The sequence below is a fragment of the Maylandia zebra genome, linkage group LG9 (genome assembly GCF_041146795.1).
Source record: "Maylandia zebra isolate NMK-2024a linkage group LG9, Mzebra_GT3a, whole genome shotgun sequence".
NCBI classification, from domain to species: Eukaryota; Metazoa; Chordata; class Actinopteri; order Cichliformes; family Cichlidae; genus Maylandia; species Maylandia zebra.
Genome location: NC_135175.1, coordinates 19,403,679 through 19,420,074, shown reverse-complemented (window position 1 = coordinate 19,420,074; position 16,396 = coordinate 19,403,679). Strand labels below are relative to the sequence as shown.

Below are 16,396 nucleotides of genomic sequence, written 5' to 3'. Positions count from 1 at the left end.
GTACTGGCATCAGCTCTAGGATTCAGGAGGCCTCTGGAGAGGGGGAAAAGCATGAGGGAAACTTGGAACAATATGTTGTAGGTAAATAAATGCGCTGTCTAAAAAAGAATGCCTTTTCAAAACATACCCAGGCCCCCTTGAAGAAGCATGTGCCCCAAATAATGCCCCAATTACTCTACTGATAATATGATAATATACTTCAACCTCTTTCGAAGTCACTGGGTTCACTGCGCAAACAAGGACCAGCACTCTCAGACTGAGGGAATATCATCTGGGGCCTTGAGGAGCTGCACATGAAGGAGTTGTGTGTGTATGTGTGTGTGTGTGCTTGTGTGTGTGCTTGTATGGGAAACAGAGCAAGGGGGATAGACTTACTGTAGAAGTACAGTATTCTATTCAATCCCATTGCCAGCTTTTGCGCATTGAAACTGAACTTTTGACTCTGTTATTTAGTCCTGGATCAGAGGCACACAGCTGATTAAACAGTGTGAAATTCAGCGAAGCAGGTGTATCTTAAGATAATCTGATGATATGGATTATAATATGGCAATAAACCCGAGGATAAGATCTCAGCACTGTGTTGATTAGAATCTTTGGCCGGTGGGCTGAGCTGGCTGGAGAGTGGCCTGACTATTGATACCATATGAGAGGATGAGTCAAAATACTGAGCAGATGTGACGGTGCAGAGTCACAACAGGAAAAAAGGAAACCTAATTACATTTTATCTCAAAAGGTACTGAATTGGCTAAATAGAATTATATGTAGACTGATATAATTCCAACACAATGGCTTTAAAATATGTGCATGAAAAATATTTTTGGGGTTAAATGTACTTTTTCGTCTTTGACTAGCTTCTACAGTTCACTCAAAGGTAAGTACAAGTCTCATTGAGTTACTAGAGTCAATCTCACATCTCAAAACCTGTCATAGCCTTTTTTAAAAATCTGACTTATTTCTGAGAAAAAAAAACTGGGTTCACATCTGAGTATTAAACAAAGTGCTGGATCTGTGCTGGGAAGTAATTAAACTAATCTGTCATGATTCACCCTCTTACTCTGACGATTTTCCATCCCAGTGAAACCACAGCGGTGGAGAGCAAGAGCAGAAATGTATGGATGGAGTGAAATGAAGGAGAAAGTCTTTGCCGTGCAACCCGCTCGAATGATATATCCCTTCCACCAACTGCACCACCTGAAAAGGACATCACTTCCAAGAAGATTTTTTTGGGGGAAAGCACCAGTTGCCGACTGCAGACGAGGGGGAGAGAAAGAGAGTGAGAAGGGGGAGAAAAAGTGTTCCTGCGTCACGTTGCTTTAATTTGTTCACCAGCTGCCAATGAAAATGATGACCTGCAGAAGGTTTTTTTTCTTTCTTTTTCTTCCTCTCTCTTGGCACTGAATATGCACTGGCAAAACACATAGCTGGAGGCACACTCTGAACAAGTGTAATCTTTATAGTATGATGAATACCACAAAGAAGGCTGATAGGACGAGACCCAGCTCTCACACTGATTTCACTGATAAAAGTGCTGCGTTTGTGCTGAATATGTGATCAGTGGCGCATGCGGCAAGTGAAAATCTGTCACCTGAATGTGGAGCTAAAGTGCCAGTTTGGTTATTAAGAACAACTTAACCCTCTAGTCCAGTCCATTTACTCAGTATTAGTAAGAACCTCCTCTCCCTCCAATAAATCTGTAGATTAATCACATTAAAGCACGTGCATGATAAAGACCTGTACCACAGCTTGTTTTTCCTTGTCGTTTTACTTTATTAACGCTTTTAGGAAATTAGGCAAATTCTACAGGGAAAGGATTAAGAGGAAACAAACACAACGCCTCTCGGTGATGTTCTGTTTCAGGTGTCAAGGAGGGGCTCGTCTACCTCCGAGGCAGACTCACTTCCTGCATTCCCCATTACCATATATAAGCCCGAAAAAACGGACTTCTCCTGAAACACTCACAAAGTTTGCAAAGCGCAAAAACTACCCACTTGCAGCCCTCCCTCTCTCCGATCCCTCACAGAGGCTTTAGAGGTGATACCGCCTTGGCAACGCAGGGACAAGGTACCACCGCGCAAGGAAAAGTAAGAGGAATGCGACCGGTGTTGCTGTACTGTATTGTTACAAAGAGGGAGGTTTTAAACTTGATGTAAGCGTACCTGGATTGTAGTGCATCGCATTTTTAAACGACAATCCATTAAGTCTCTCTCTCTCTCTCTCTCTCTCTTTCTTTTTTAATCTTTCAGAGTCCTCCAGGACGTGGGATATTCTCTTCTGCGGTTTGCTAAAGAGCAAACATGAAACCTCAGCTATTTGCCTTAGACTTAGTACTCTTGTGCATATCTTGCGGAGCAAGTGCACTGGCAGTGACTATTCCTGTTGTGTCCACGTCCCCGCCAGCCGCCAATATCACCAGCCTCGGCGCAGCGCTCGACTTTGGAACAGACACTGTGACTTTTTCAAAAACCAGGAGGAAGCGGTACATTAGTCAGAACGACATGCTCGCAATTCTTGATTACCACAACAAAGTGAGAGGCAAAGTGTTTCCTCCGGCATCCAATATGGAATACATGGTAGGTGACAGATTTTGATTTAAAAATATATATACATATATTTATTGCACGATTTTACTGCAGCCATGTGTTCCATGAACAGGATATTTCACCTCCAACATGCACCAATGAAATATAAGAGCTATGAAAGTAATGCTAGCTCATTTTAATAGTCGCACTACTTTATTTAGGAAGCGTTTTTAGGGTCTACTTGACATCATCAGCTGTTTAGCAGATCATGCTGCAGCAGACCACCAAGGTAGTCACTTCCAAAAGAAGAGGGTGTCATGTATAATACCAGAAGCCTGCTGTAATGGAAACATCCAGTTGACCTGTTAGATGTTAAAGAGTTTCAAGTCCAAAAACAGACTTGATGCTTGCATTTTGTTCATTTGGACATATGCTGTTTTGGCTGACAAACATAAGCGCTTAGACTGATGTGTTTCGATTTAAAACTGCCATTTCCAGCTCTTACGTTGTGTTATCAGTAAAATATTATTAGTGTTGTCCTTTTCCTCTAAAAAATCAGTTGACTACTTTTTGGGGGCTGCAGTCATTCCTAATGGCACCCTTGTGTGCAAGTGTAGAACAAGCTGTTCAGCCTTCATTCATTGTCACAGCAGGAAGTGGACAGTGCAAAAGTTATGACGCAAAAATTAGAATACAATAAGAATAAATACAGTACACAGCTGTACAGAATAGAATAAAATAATATACTATATACAGTAGAATAAAATAGAATAAAAATATACAATAAGATAAAAATAGAATACGAATGCTATATACAACTGAGTAAAAATACAACGATGCCAGAAATAATAAATGTATTCCTCGAAAGGGTCACTCAGTAAGGGTGACTAGGAAACAAAGTGTCTCCTCTTATGCAACTAATTCGATGGATGATTTTTGTGTTTTGCCATAGTAATGCCTGCAACATTGCTAAGAGCTCAGTGTGCCAACTCTTATCTCATATCGCGCTGCTAAATGAAGATCTTGTGCTGATATTTTCCCCTTGGTTATGTAATGGGTTTTCTTGCTTCCACCTAATCTCTGTGTGTTTTTAGGTGTGGGACGACACACTGGCAAAGACGGCCGAGGACTGGGCTCATGCCTGCCTGTGGGAGCATGGGCCGCCTCACCTCCTCAGGTTCCTGGGTCAAAACCTCTCAGTCAGGACAGGACGGTGAGTGACCTTTGACTCCACCCCCCCTTCCCTGACATCTGCTGACCCTCTCTCAGCAGTCATGGTCGTTGCCTTGTTGCCCCCTTCTTCTTTCCCCTTAAGGTTTTTCCACTGTGACCTGGTGACTGGCTAAGGAATGCTCCTGTAACCCTTCAAATAAACACAAAAACCTTGCTTTCAGCCATGACCCATGAGGACAAAAGCCTGTCCCTTTTACTGGGTCTTGATTTTCCATTTGGAAACAGAGGGCACCTTCATGTGTTCCTACTTTTAGATTTTATTGAGGAGCCACATGGAGTACAGGCTATTTGAACATGTCCTTCTGAACTCATTAATACATCTCTAAAAACAAACAAACAAGGAAACTGATGTTTCTTGTGGAGCCACAAAAATTGGTGAAAACTTTTTTTTTTTTTTTTTTTACTTTTTTTTGCCAGTATCTTAGTGTATAGGATACAAACATATCTAAAACTCAATGTGAAGAAGAAGATTTTTAAAATCATTATACTGACACTTATATATATCACAATATCAAGGTGTTGTGTTTATGTGGCACTGAACCATTGAAAACCATGGAAACCATTGAAAGTCGGTTATTATAGTCATACCGAGGTGAGTGACTAAACTGGAAAACTAAAGGGTTTAAGATATGAGATGTCAGCCGATGGAGGAAACTAAAATATCTTCACACATACCTGGACAAAACTAGATCAGGGCTATAGTAAACAGTTCTTTAATCTTCTTCCAATTTGTCAAACAAAATAACAGATTTTCATAATTTTCCCATCATTTCCCCTGCTGCTGGAATTGCAAATGCTGTGATCTCCCATTTGCTTGAAAAAATTATAATGACACAAGTCACAACTGATAATATGAGTCTTGCTGAAATTTAAGTGTTCTGTTCACAGATATCGATCCATTCTTCAGCTGGTGAAGCCGTGGTATGATGAGGTGAAAGATTACGCCTTCCCCTACCCCCGTGACTGCAACCCTCGGTGCCCACTCAGATGCTACGGACCCATGTGTACCCATTACACACAGGTAGTAGTCGCACACTTACTCAGGCTACAGTAGAAATGCTGCTGGGGGGGCTTCAAGTAACAGCTGCTCTTTTTAATATGCAGATGGTCTGGGCAACATCCAACAAAGTCGGCTGTGCCGTGCACACGTGCCACAACATGAATGTGTGGGGTGCGGTGTGGAAGAGGGCGACATATTTAGTTTGCAACTACTCTCCTAAGTAAGTGTACTTGCTAACCTGACAGTTAACTGTGTGGTTCATGTTACACAATCTCACGTAGTGTAGCTTTCACGCTGAAAGGAAACCTTTTATTTCGAATGAACTTGTTAACCTGATGACGACACGCTAACGACAGGCTTAATCCTGACACAGTTTGCTCTGTTCTGTGCTTAGCTGCGAAATGCCACCCATTATGGTAGGAGCACCAAAGCACCGGAGGGCCACGAACCAAAAGAAAAAGTCTCTAAATATCTCAGAGAATCAAAGAACACCCAGACTTGTGACTGACTTGTGACCCGAGGTTCTTTAATCTCACTAGTTTGAGACATACGTGTGAGAAGAACTGGCTCATGACCCACTTTTAGCTTGCTAACTGGGAATGTGGTCTCAGTGCTCTTGTGCTTTACACGGTCCTGCAGAGGTCACTGTTGTCACGGTCTACAACGAGAAGTTCTGTGCATGATGCCAGCTGGCTCTGGAATATGCAATAGTCACTGAAATCTGAACCTTATGTTTTTTACACATGTAAAAAGCAATTTCACACCCATTTCCATTTAGGGATCGTACTCAATGTTTCAGTCATATACCCAAAGATCTTCTACACCAGGTAGTCTTTCTGCTAATGAAGACCACAGAATGACTGAAAAAATGGCTGAAAATCTATCGCTTAGGCAACTGCTACTTCCTTTCTAGCTCTGTGGTTATTTTTGTGATTCATTCACACTAGATGTTACTGTCTTCCAGGGGTAACTGGATCGGAGAGGCTCCCTACAAAGTAGGCGTACCCTGCTCCGCATGCCCTCCCAGCTACGGGGGCTCGTGCAGCAACAACATGTGCTTCCCCGCTCTCAAGACAAACTACCTGCACTGGTTCAAATAAACAAAGGTTTCCTCTCAACATAAGCTGACAACCTACAGTACCACAGAGACATTATTTTAATCCAGTAAGGATTTGCACAATAGTCGTGGACCACGCTAATTTGTATATATGGGCTTATTTAAAGACAGAAACATGCATTTAAAGGCAGCGTAAAATTTTAGCTTTGATCACTTGTAAATAATCTGTAAATTAATTTGTTTTATACCAAAACTGCAAAGACTATTTTAACTGATGCAATATATTTAAATGTAAAATGGGTCCTTTTAACAGCGCAGACTGTACAGTGCGTGGTTTTTACTATACCAGTTTACAGCTGACAGTGTGGTAATAAAGGACATTACTACCATCACAACTCCTCATAGCTGCTCACTTTGGTGCTACGGGCATCACACCACCATGCTGTGTGCTCTGCCTTCACAGGAATGCTCTGATATAAGGATCAAAGCTTTTGACCTCAGAGGGGAAACCCCCCACACTGACAGTGTCAGCAGCTTATAAGCTCAAGTGTGCTGCAGTTCCAGCTTGTGTCCGGCAGCAAGTTTGTTGACAAAAGTGCAGAATATACATCAGTTAGAGTGGGAAAGCAACTTGTCAAGTTACACAACACCTCAGTGGTTGGACGTTTGTTTAAAGTGCAAAACAATGCATTTTCTCTGTGTACCATTACAGAGACTTCATCCGTTTGGGCGTTTCACAGGTTTCATACAGTGTTCATGTCATTTTGTATTCTAAGAAGCACATAAAATCATTTGACCCACATATCTGTTATATAGTCATATTTGTTATTGGTATCCTACTGTATATTACCACTATATACAGTCTATTGATGTTGTTTATGTATTTCGTTATAATCACTGATGTAGCCAAGCTTTAGGCACTTGAGTGCACCTTAATTGTTTGTAAATTTCCAAAATACTCAAAAATTATTATTTTTTTGTATATGTAGATAATCATTATACTTTGATTATCTTCAAATATACTGTAAGTTATTCATTTTTATATTAAATATATATATATTTAAGTGATATTAATTTTTGTTTTGTAAAAGGATTGGAGTGCAATGAAATCATTTTTAATCAATCAGAAAAAAAAAGAGTTAAAAAAACAAAAGAAATTAACATTTTCAGCACTGATTGTGAACCTTTTCTCCGTTTGTGTTTTGTACTTGTAATAAAATGTTCTATTTTGATTGTTTGTTTGTTCCGTTGTATGCTTTGGGCAGCTCATGTCGTCCCTCTGGCTAAAAGCAGTATCATTATCCAGCGTCTGCTCTGTGTTGTCTTAAATTGATTATCTTTCTGACTCTTTGATTCTCAATTAAAGAGTGCCCTTGAAAAGCCCCACATCCTGCGTATCAACAGCAAAAACGGGGAGAAAAGAAAACATCTTCAGGCTACAACCGAATCCTAATAAGAGAAGGTTGACTTTGGCCCCGACGGTCTGTGTCTACATAAATGAACAGATAACTGATAGGGTTTCAGGGGACTGTCATGTTTGGGTTTCTCCACTGAAACCATCGACCTTACTGAGGGGGAGAAGCAACGAGCAGCAAGAATGCTGGATGTAGAAAGAGGCGTATCATCGGAGACGTAGCCAAATTGTAAAAATGGGATGGTCTAAACAGTGGATGCAGAAAAATTTGTAAGAGGTAGAAACACAGGGAGAGAAGTCAGGATGTAAAGCCGCTGGTGTGCGCAGCAGCATTGCACTATTAAACACTTTCATGATAACCTTTGCTTAGCGTGACAATTGCAAACCACTTCCTGCACATTTTTGCAGCCAGAAAGAGCAGCCCATTCCCTGGAACTAAACAGCAGAGAGTTTTTGAGGAACACATTAGTATGCATGGGAAAAAATCTTCCAGTCTGTGTAAATGCCAGGTTCTGCGCCAAACAGATGATAGTGAGTGTTTAAAAAGTCACATCATCAGGATGCGGAGCGCGATGCGACGACCAGTTAGACAGTCTGCTGTGGATGTTATCCATCAATGATTGAAGCAGAGCAGAGGTTAAGGACATGGGTTTGGGCTGGGATGAAAGCAGCTTGTGATGGCTCGAGGGCATGAGCAAGAAAACACCTGCAAATGAAGTGTAAATTGGAAAGGGAACAAATATGTCCATAACATTCATGAGTTTGGACTTAATTCAGCTTTTTTCTTCCTTCTTCTTACTAATGAATGAGTGGAAACACTTTGAAAACTTCTACTTGACAGTTAATTTACACTTAAAACCTGATGCTGTTTGTTGGAGTTTGTCATTTATGTCTTTTTTTTTTCCTGTAGTGACGCTTTTTAAGCTTTTTTCAGATTTCTATTTTGACATCGTTGTGCAGACCCAGTACTCTGAAGGACACTGTTATCAGCTTGCTAGTTCCACAAAACAGACTGGCTAGTCTTAACGTGACCCCTCAACTCCTTTTAGCAGTGACACATTTTAGCTGCTTCTGTGGGCAGCTGTTGCTCAAGAGGTTGAGTAGGTCATCTACTAACGGGAAGGTCAGTAGTTCAGTCCCAACTTATCTAGTCTGTACCTTGATGTATCCTTGGGAAAGATACTCAAGTTGGAATTGTCCCCACTGCTTTTGTGTGAGTATGTTATTGTAAGTATAGAAAAAAACGTGAACGAGGCTTGTAGTAGAAAGCATTTTGAGTACTCAAACTGAAAGGTGCTTTATAAATACTGGCCCATTTATTACTCTTCAAATGCCAATTTAAGATCAGAAATTTGGTGCGTGCGCTTGGCTGAGGAGCCAAACATGCAAAGCTATCATCTGTGGGATCTTAAATGAAAGCCTCTAAGTCAGAATGATGTCTAGATGCATTGATACTGTATCGCTGTGGATCTTCGGTTTGTCTCAAATAGCTGGCCTGCCGGTAAAGGACAGCTGTTCGTGACGGGGCTGGAGGACGGCTGAATGATGGTCACCTCTCCCCAATCGAGAATCTGGTGCTAAATAACTTGTAAACAATTTGATTCTGTGTCAGGGTGTTGTGGTAACATCTATTTAACGGCAGCCCTCACTCTAGTAGGGATGGCTGTACCTTGGGTGGTTGAGCAGGTTGCCTACTATCCTAAAGGTTCAGTTCACTGGCTCTTCCAGTTTACAAGTTGCTCTCTGATGATGATGATGATGATGATGATGATGATGATCAGAGAGTATAGAAAGGTATAACGGAGGCATGTTTAGTGCTTTTTAGTGCTTTACCAGGAAAGCCTGCAGGTTTCTGGTAGCCAAACTTTGTCAGTGCACCTGGCCAGTCTAACTGCTGACTCTTTAAATACTTTTTCTTTGGATGGCTTCAGCCTGGTTATTTTAGGTTTTATTTTATACAACACCATACACCTTACATTCAAACAGCCAAAAAGCTGCTGACACTTTAACTAACATGACTGGGGTTTTTTTGTGGTTATTTTTGGTTAATAAATTGGTACATTTTGGTTAAACTACGTTTCTCCCGTGATTTTTTTAGGGCTCATGATCATAACAACCCACACGTGGTCTTTCAGTTGACTTCATTCAGGAAAACAAGCTTCAACTGTTTTTATATTTAGATTCAGATTTTTAACCAGCAAGAATTTTTTTTTTAGTATGATGCTGCTAATCCCTCACCCAGCACGTGGTAGTTAAGCAAGAAGAATAAAATCTTATGAGGACCCACTCAAAGACCCCCCCAAAAAACGAGTTAAACACAATCAGAAAGCTGGAGAAGTAAAACAGATGTTCAGTCCCCAGATGCTGCAGCAATAAATCCACTTCAACTGGCTTACACTGTCGGCCTGTGCCAGCATCTACCGAGGCGATGATGATGCATCTGCGATCTCGTCTGAAGGTGCACCACTTTTCCTAATAACACACGTGAATTACCGACCTGTCGGATAAACTGTAACTGCTGAAACATTTAAGTCTCCCTCAAGTGTGAAGGTGGTGAAATGTTTATTTACAAAGAGGATGGAGACTTCATAAGGACCTTGGCAGGTTGATAGATTATGAACCAGGAGCGGGTGAGTGCGAGGAGTCAGTTTCCAAATGTGCAAAGAGCCATCCAAATCTAATAATGGCGAGAAGTATGAGAAAGACTTTGTCACAGTTTGAGTATAATAACGAAGAAGAGGGATAAATCTTTTGTGTGGATGGTTAGAAGGGTTTTTTTAAATATATATTTGGTGCACAGCTGTAGAAAAAGTCTCCTCCACTTTATCGTCTCTGTACTCTACAACCTCTGTGCCCTCCCTGACTGCACAGAATGGTTGAAAACTTGGCTTCGCTTTGCCTCAGAGGGGATATTGGGAGAGACTTCGTTTTTATTCAGTGTATTTTTCCTTGTTCTTCAGTCCCCCCGAAGCACAACAACTATGTTTAGTTTGTTCCCCTTGCAGCTCAACCATCGGAAATGCACCCTGTGCCCTGTCCAAGCCTCGCTCTGTCTGCAAACCTCCCAAAAATCCTTTACTGGCATAGCAGCAGAGCAGCTTGAGGACATCAAAATGGAGCTGCTATTAGGAAAGAAAAAGCTAAAATAAGGGCTCAGTGAATTTAAAAAACCAGCAGTGTAAATTCTGTTACGCACAAGATCATAAATCACCTTGTAATGCAAGCATAAACAGGTTGGGTGAAACTGGCTTTTAGTGAGCTTAGAGAGAGGAAGAGTGTCTGCATAGATTTTTTACTTCCTTGTGCTTATGGGGCGAGGGGAAAATAAATAAGTCAGCAGAGTTTTATTGCCAAATAAAGATCTGTCACCCTCAGGAGCTTAGACGTTAGGCTGCTGTAGGCTGAGATAGACACATCATTATCTTTGAGAACCACACTCACTACAAAGCTAATGCAGCTAATCCAGAAAGTCCTATAGACAAGTGTTTTGGATGATAAGGAAAGTTATGCATATAAATTATCAGAAATTAAAACTGACATATTACCTTGATGCTTGACTTTGTCCTTCAACTCAATGAAAGGCCCATCATGAAATCGGCTCATTGGGATTCGATTGGTCAGAAGACGGTGATTTTATTGTTCATGTTGGCTTAAACAGGAACAATAAAATAATACAATAGAAACAGCCTCTCTAATTTTGAGCTTTATAAAACCTGCAGACAAGAGTCAAGCTCATGCTCTGTTTGCTCACGTTCATTCTCAGTTCCTCTTTACAAGGTGAAATGAAAAAGTAATGGAACTTGATTTAAATTTGGCTCCCTTCGAGGTCATTTTCTTATGCAGCTCTGCACCACATCCAAGACTTTTCCTGGTAGAAGTTCTCTTTTGCCCACTTGCACTTGTGCATTTGTAGTTTTTAGGAAGAAGGTAGTCAGGCCAGGATGGTGGATGGTGAGCAAAAAAACTCCTTCAGTGCAGACATGGACCATAACTCAGGTACACATGTCAGGACGTTACCCTGGGGAATGAATTCTTTGCAAATGTGAAAACATTTGCAAGCAAATCTTCCAAAGAGCAACCCAGACATAGCAAGGATATGTGGTGGTGCATTGCTTCACAAGGTGTTGACCTTGAAGGAGAGATTGGCTTAAATTAATAAGATGCTTTTCATCAGCTGGATTCCAAAACTTTTTGTGAATGAGTGAGTGAGTAAGTGACTGAGTACTTTTCCAGTGAGCCATCTGCCATCTACCTTCTTCAGGCTGCTGCAACCAAACTGTGCATAAGTCATCATTTGTACTCCACTTCACCATCTACAGAAGAGTTAAGTCTATCGTCTTGCAAATAGATGATAGACTCAGTTTTACAAACTCGTGGAATTTTTGTTTATTCAGCTGCTTCAAAGGTCAAATTTGAACATCCTTATCAATCAAATAATCACCCACAAGTACATATTCACACCTCCGACAGGTCAGGGATGAGCCTGTTGACATACCTGTTTCCCAGAGACTGACATCAGCTACTCGAAGTATGTTTTTGGCTCTCCTCAGACGCTGTCATGTCCATGCTGAAACCCCATTGTGTCCATAAATGTCTTGGGGAGTTAAATGCAGGGTGACTTCTTCTTTTCTGCTGGATGCCCTTACTTCAAACAAGGAGTAAAAAATAAAGCATTTCAGGTACACAAATCATTTGCGGTGTCTCAGGCATCTATTTTTGTCTATATTCAAGACAAAGCTGTCATAATATGGGTGGGAAACATTTCATTTCACAGAAGGTTTTCATGGCTGGGTTTAAACATGCTCACCACGCTAGAAGTACCCAAGCGAACGCTGATGTTTCTCGAAATCAGCCGCAATGAAACAAGACACCAGTTCAGCTCAAGCTGGCTTGTGTTACGGTCACTTTTCTTGTCTGGTGACTTTTCCTTGGCAAAGTAAGTTTCTAACATGGACTAGTAAAATATAAATAAAGCATATCTGGCATACTTCAGCATAGATATTCAATTTTACAACAAAGCACATAAGCAGGGTCTTGTCATAAAACTGTATAGTCTATATTCACCATATGCAACATTAAAGGTAATTATATGCTTTCAAACTGACATCTCAGACCTGCAGTGGCCATAACATTGAATCTACAACATGTCTAATGTTGAAACAAGCTTCACTTGACCCGTCTCGCTTAGTCTAGGAACACAAACTGTGGCAAAGGTTGCCCGCGTTTGGTGTTTGCCTTCCATATCCTATTGTAGTCTTTGTTTTGGATGGGGCCGAGTTAGCCTCCTCGCAGGGCCTAGCAGGGACTTCAGACAAGCGACATCCTGCAGCTGCAAAACACGGGCCAAAATCAATGTCGTCCCAGAAGCACAGTGCTGGGAAAGTGCTGCCTAATCAGATGGGCTTCCTCCTTCACTCTCAACTCTTTTTTACACACTCAGCCAAACAAGCTCAGCGTGGCTTTGATGCTGATATCAATTCATGGTACACTGACCCTTTTGCTCCCACATTATGCGTCGCATTTTCTATTCAGGGTTAAATAAACCCCAAACCCTCTAAATTCATAAAAATAACCCTGTCAACTGTTCTTTTTTTGTATTACTGAGTTGGTCACTGAGAAAGGGTTTCGACATCCAATGCGGCAAACCAACTTTCGCTTCAAATGCAAGAAACTGCATGATTATGGGATTCTCTCCCGAGGAGAATATAAGGTGACATTAGACCGCAGTGTATTTGGCATCACTGTGTTGAGTTTCTTTTGGTTTCAGTCGGTTTGTGGGCAAAAGCAGTAATCTGCAAACATTCAGTTCAAGGGAGCCACATTTCTGCTAGTATTACTCAGTTGGTAACATCATGAAATCTGACATGAATCAAGGGTGTATTTAGATACCCACAATTCCCCAGCGTCTATTGTCTCTACATCATCACTTTAGGTTTTTTGTTTGCTCAGGATTTTACCCTAATAGCCTGAGCGATGGATAAGTGCCTCAGTTTACCCAGAGCTCCTTTTGTGGTGTTACAGCGGGGGAGCTGAAGCATTTTAGCCTGTCATCAGGAACTGAGGTTGACTGAGAGATCCACATTGTATATAAAAAGATACTGACACCTGGTGGTTAAGGGAAGATTTGATATTTGTCATGCATTTCCCTACAAGCAAGTCAAAATGTTTATAAATACTACATATTATAGAAAGAGCCAGCATTGTTCAGGAGGCAACACACACTTGTGATTCAAAAGCCTGCTCGGTGTCACCTCTGTATCTTTTTAAACGGCAGTTACAGGATGTTTACAGATTGCAATTTAAAGCTTGAATAATACTGTGTGTAGTGATGTGTGACATATAGAGTTTCTCAATTTTGGCTTTTTAAACTGCTCTATATTATTACTCACTGCATTTCAAAGCAGCATTCATTTTTCTGCATGCATGAAAGCATATGGAGCAACCTATGGAACAAGGCATGGTGGGTTTTTTTCAAGTTGTCACACACAAGTGACTTAAGAAAACACCCAGAAAGCAAATTAAATGTTCACTACTCTGCAAAAGACTTTGTTTCTTTACATTTTGCTTCCAAGGAGCCAGGCTTTCTTATGATGTTTTAATGTGCAGTAGCTCTCCAGGCTTTCTAAAGCATTTCCAAGTTTTTCTTTGGACATTGGCTGCTTTTTCTGACATTTTTGGTCCATGCCTTGTACCTCCCCATTTTCAGATGAGTGGTCTTTCTTCGTTAAGCCACTTATCACTGATCTCTCAAACATTCAAGCATAAAAAGGAACCTAACTCAATCAATCAACATTGTGTCTACACATAACAGTATTTTTGCACCAACAAGTGAATTCCCAAATTAGCTGAAAGCCTGGCATATCTTGGCATTGTGTGCAGTTTGTCCCAAAAGAAGAAGTGGCAGTAGCATCTGAAAGTCATGTCAAAAAAGAAACAAGAACAAATAAAGACCTGATACAGCACCTGAGCCCTTCAGTTGATCTGTTCACTATTCCCTGAGAATGGAATAAAAGGCAGCCAACATCCAGAGAAGAGCTTTGGATGTCCTACAGGAAACCTGGATAAGTATTCCTGAAGACTACTTAAAGAAATTACAAGAAAGCTGCCCAAGAGAGTTAAGGCTGTGTTGAAGAATAAAGGTGGTCATACCAAATTTAGACTTTTGAAGAACTGTACAGACGCTGCTTTTGCCTAATTTACTGTATTTCCATGAATGTTTGCACGTTTTAATAAATCACTGGACCTATTTCCTATTTTCCGAGCAAAACATGAATAACTGGCTCAAGATTTTTGCTTAGTATGGTATTACAGGAGAGTGGGTGTACTGTAAACCAATAACACATTACAGACACAAGCAAAGATGATGCAAGGTTTCAGACTTTCAGGGCTCTTAAAAACCATTAAAAAGCAGCGAAAGGCTCCGAGCTGAAATTACACATAATGAGTACTTTTGACACGCTGTTGACAGTATTTCTGCTCTTTGACTTAAGTGACACTGTTTTATATTACTTTTACTTTTGTGCGGTAAATTGGACATGTCCTGGGCTGTGAAGTTTGGCAGCGTGGTTTAACACAGTTTCCTGTAAATGAAAATGGAAAGTGAAACAGAGGAAGGGATGGAAGAGGAAAAAAATACAACAGAAATTAAAAATCGTCATCTTTGGAAAAATAAAATTACATCTCGCAGAAAAGAAGTTTGAATCCAACACCAACAGAAGACTAGTGGATTTAAAACAGATCGTTCAACATTTGTGTATTAACGGCTTCGTATTTCAGTTGGACACATTCTAGCAAAATCCCTGATTACAACCCTGCAATAAGACCTGGCAGGAAAACAGAGAACAGTTTGTGCACCGCTCACAGATGCATTGGCATCTCTTGACCACAAGAGGGTAGACACAGACAAACTAATCCCAAGCTGGCCTGCAGGCGATATCTTAGGCAGCCTTCTGCTGAACGCTGCTGATAATGTCACAAAAGCAATGATGTAGAACAGCAGCCAAATGACCTTGATGCTCTTTACTCCCACTTTCACCCCAACACCGTTCCAACACTCTGACCTCAATTGAGCCCAACCAGAACCATTAGAGAGCAATGTGCCAGATAACATGGGCCAACAAAACGTGTTCTTCGAGTCTCTTTGTGTGGTTTGCTGCTGTGTCCAGAGGCTACTGTTGTGTAGATGCGGGGCCTGGCACGACCGATGCATTCTCCTGGGTTCACGGGGTTTCTCGCAAGACCACATGCTGAATGGAGGAGGTACAGAATGGAGCATCTGGGCCCACATGGCTTCACAATGGCTGTGTGGGTAAGACAGAAAGTGCGAGGAGAGAGAGGAGCAAGCATAGGAGTGGAGAAAGTGAATGTTTTGGTGTGAAAACAAAGGCAGGCAGAAACTTCAGGTAGAGAAAGCAGAGGTAACAAAAACAGGGGAAAAATATGAAATCATAAGAAAAACAACCCAGTAACAGGTACAAGATAGCAGATGCAAGAAGAAAGAAAATAAAAAAAGAAAGAAAGGCTGCTAACACAAGACGCCTAGGCATGAAATCATTTATATTGCTCTACTGCTGGCACAAATAGTGTATATTTACTGGCAGGCATTGTAATAACATTAATCAGAGAGTGACTTGCGTGTTACAGATGGCCTGACCTAAATTACCACACTATAAATCATAGAAATCCCTGAACAGTTGGTAAATATTTCCTTTATCCACACAGTTTACTGTTCATACTCGAGGTCAGAGGCATCCTTTCACAGTCAGACTTTGTGTAATTCAGCTGCAACTTTCATGTGATTTAGGTCCTTTCACACCCTCGGCCCATAAAACTTATTTTGAGTCTTTAAAATAATTGTATGTTTTATGAATCGGCTCATATTTAAGTTGTGAAGGCATCTGTGCCAAGACACACACACACACACACGCACGGATGCACGGACAAACGGACGACGCCACCACTTTGCCGCCTTACCTCTCACTCTCCTCCCGTTAAACAGAGACAAACACACACCCACTGAGCTCTCTTCCTTCAAGGCACATGTTTTATCTAAATGTAGTGCAGCATTTTATTCTGCTGCAGATGAATGAGTGTTTTCAGAGTTGCGATCCCTCCTGGGAGCGGTGAGGAAGAACATTGCTATTTCAGCTGCTGTGATGAGGACTTGGGAAAGT

The 16,396-nt window shown here is 41.2% G+C and overlaps 1 protein-coding gene across 2 annotated transcripts; it reads left to right on the top strand.

The window, feature by feature from the left end:
• The first annotated feature begins 1,924 nt into the window (after nt 1–1,924).
• Nucleotides 1,925–7,053, top strand: pi15a (peptidase inhibitor 15a). Of its 2 annotated transcripts, none has more exons than XM_004546607.3 (6): nt 1,925–2,081; nt 2,244–2,570; nt 3,614–3,732; nt 4,641–4,773; nt 4,857–4,972; nt 5,717–7,053. In XM_004546607.3, the coding sequence occupies exons 2-6, from the start codon at nt 2,295–2,297 to the stop codon at nt 5,850–5,852; spliced, it is 780 nt and encodes a 259-aa protein (XP_004546664.2). In that variant the 5' UTR covers nt 1,925–2,081; nt 2,244–2,294; the 3' UTR covers nt 5,853–7,053. The 2 variants fall into 2 exon arrangements, with proteins under 2 accessions (XP_004546664.2, XP_076744234.1); XM_076888119.1 differs by having other exon boundaries at nt 1,943–2,146.
• Nucleotides 7,054–16,396: the final 9,343 nt, after the last annotated feature.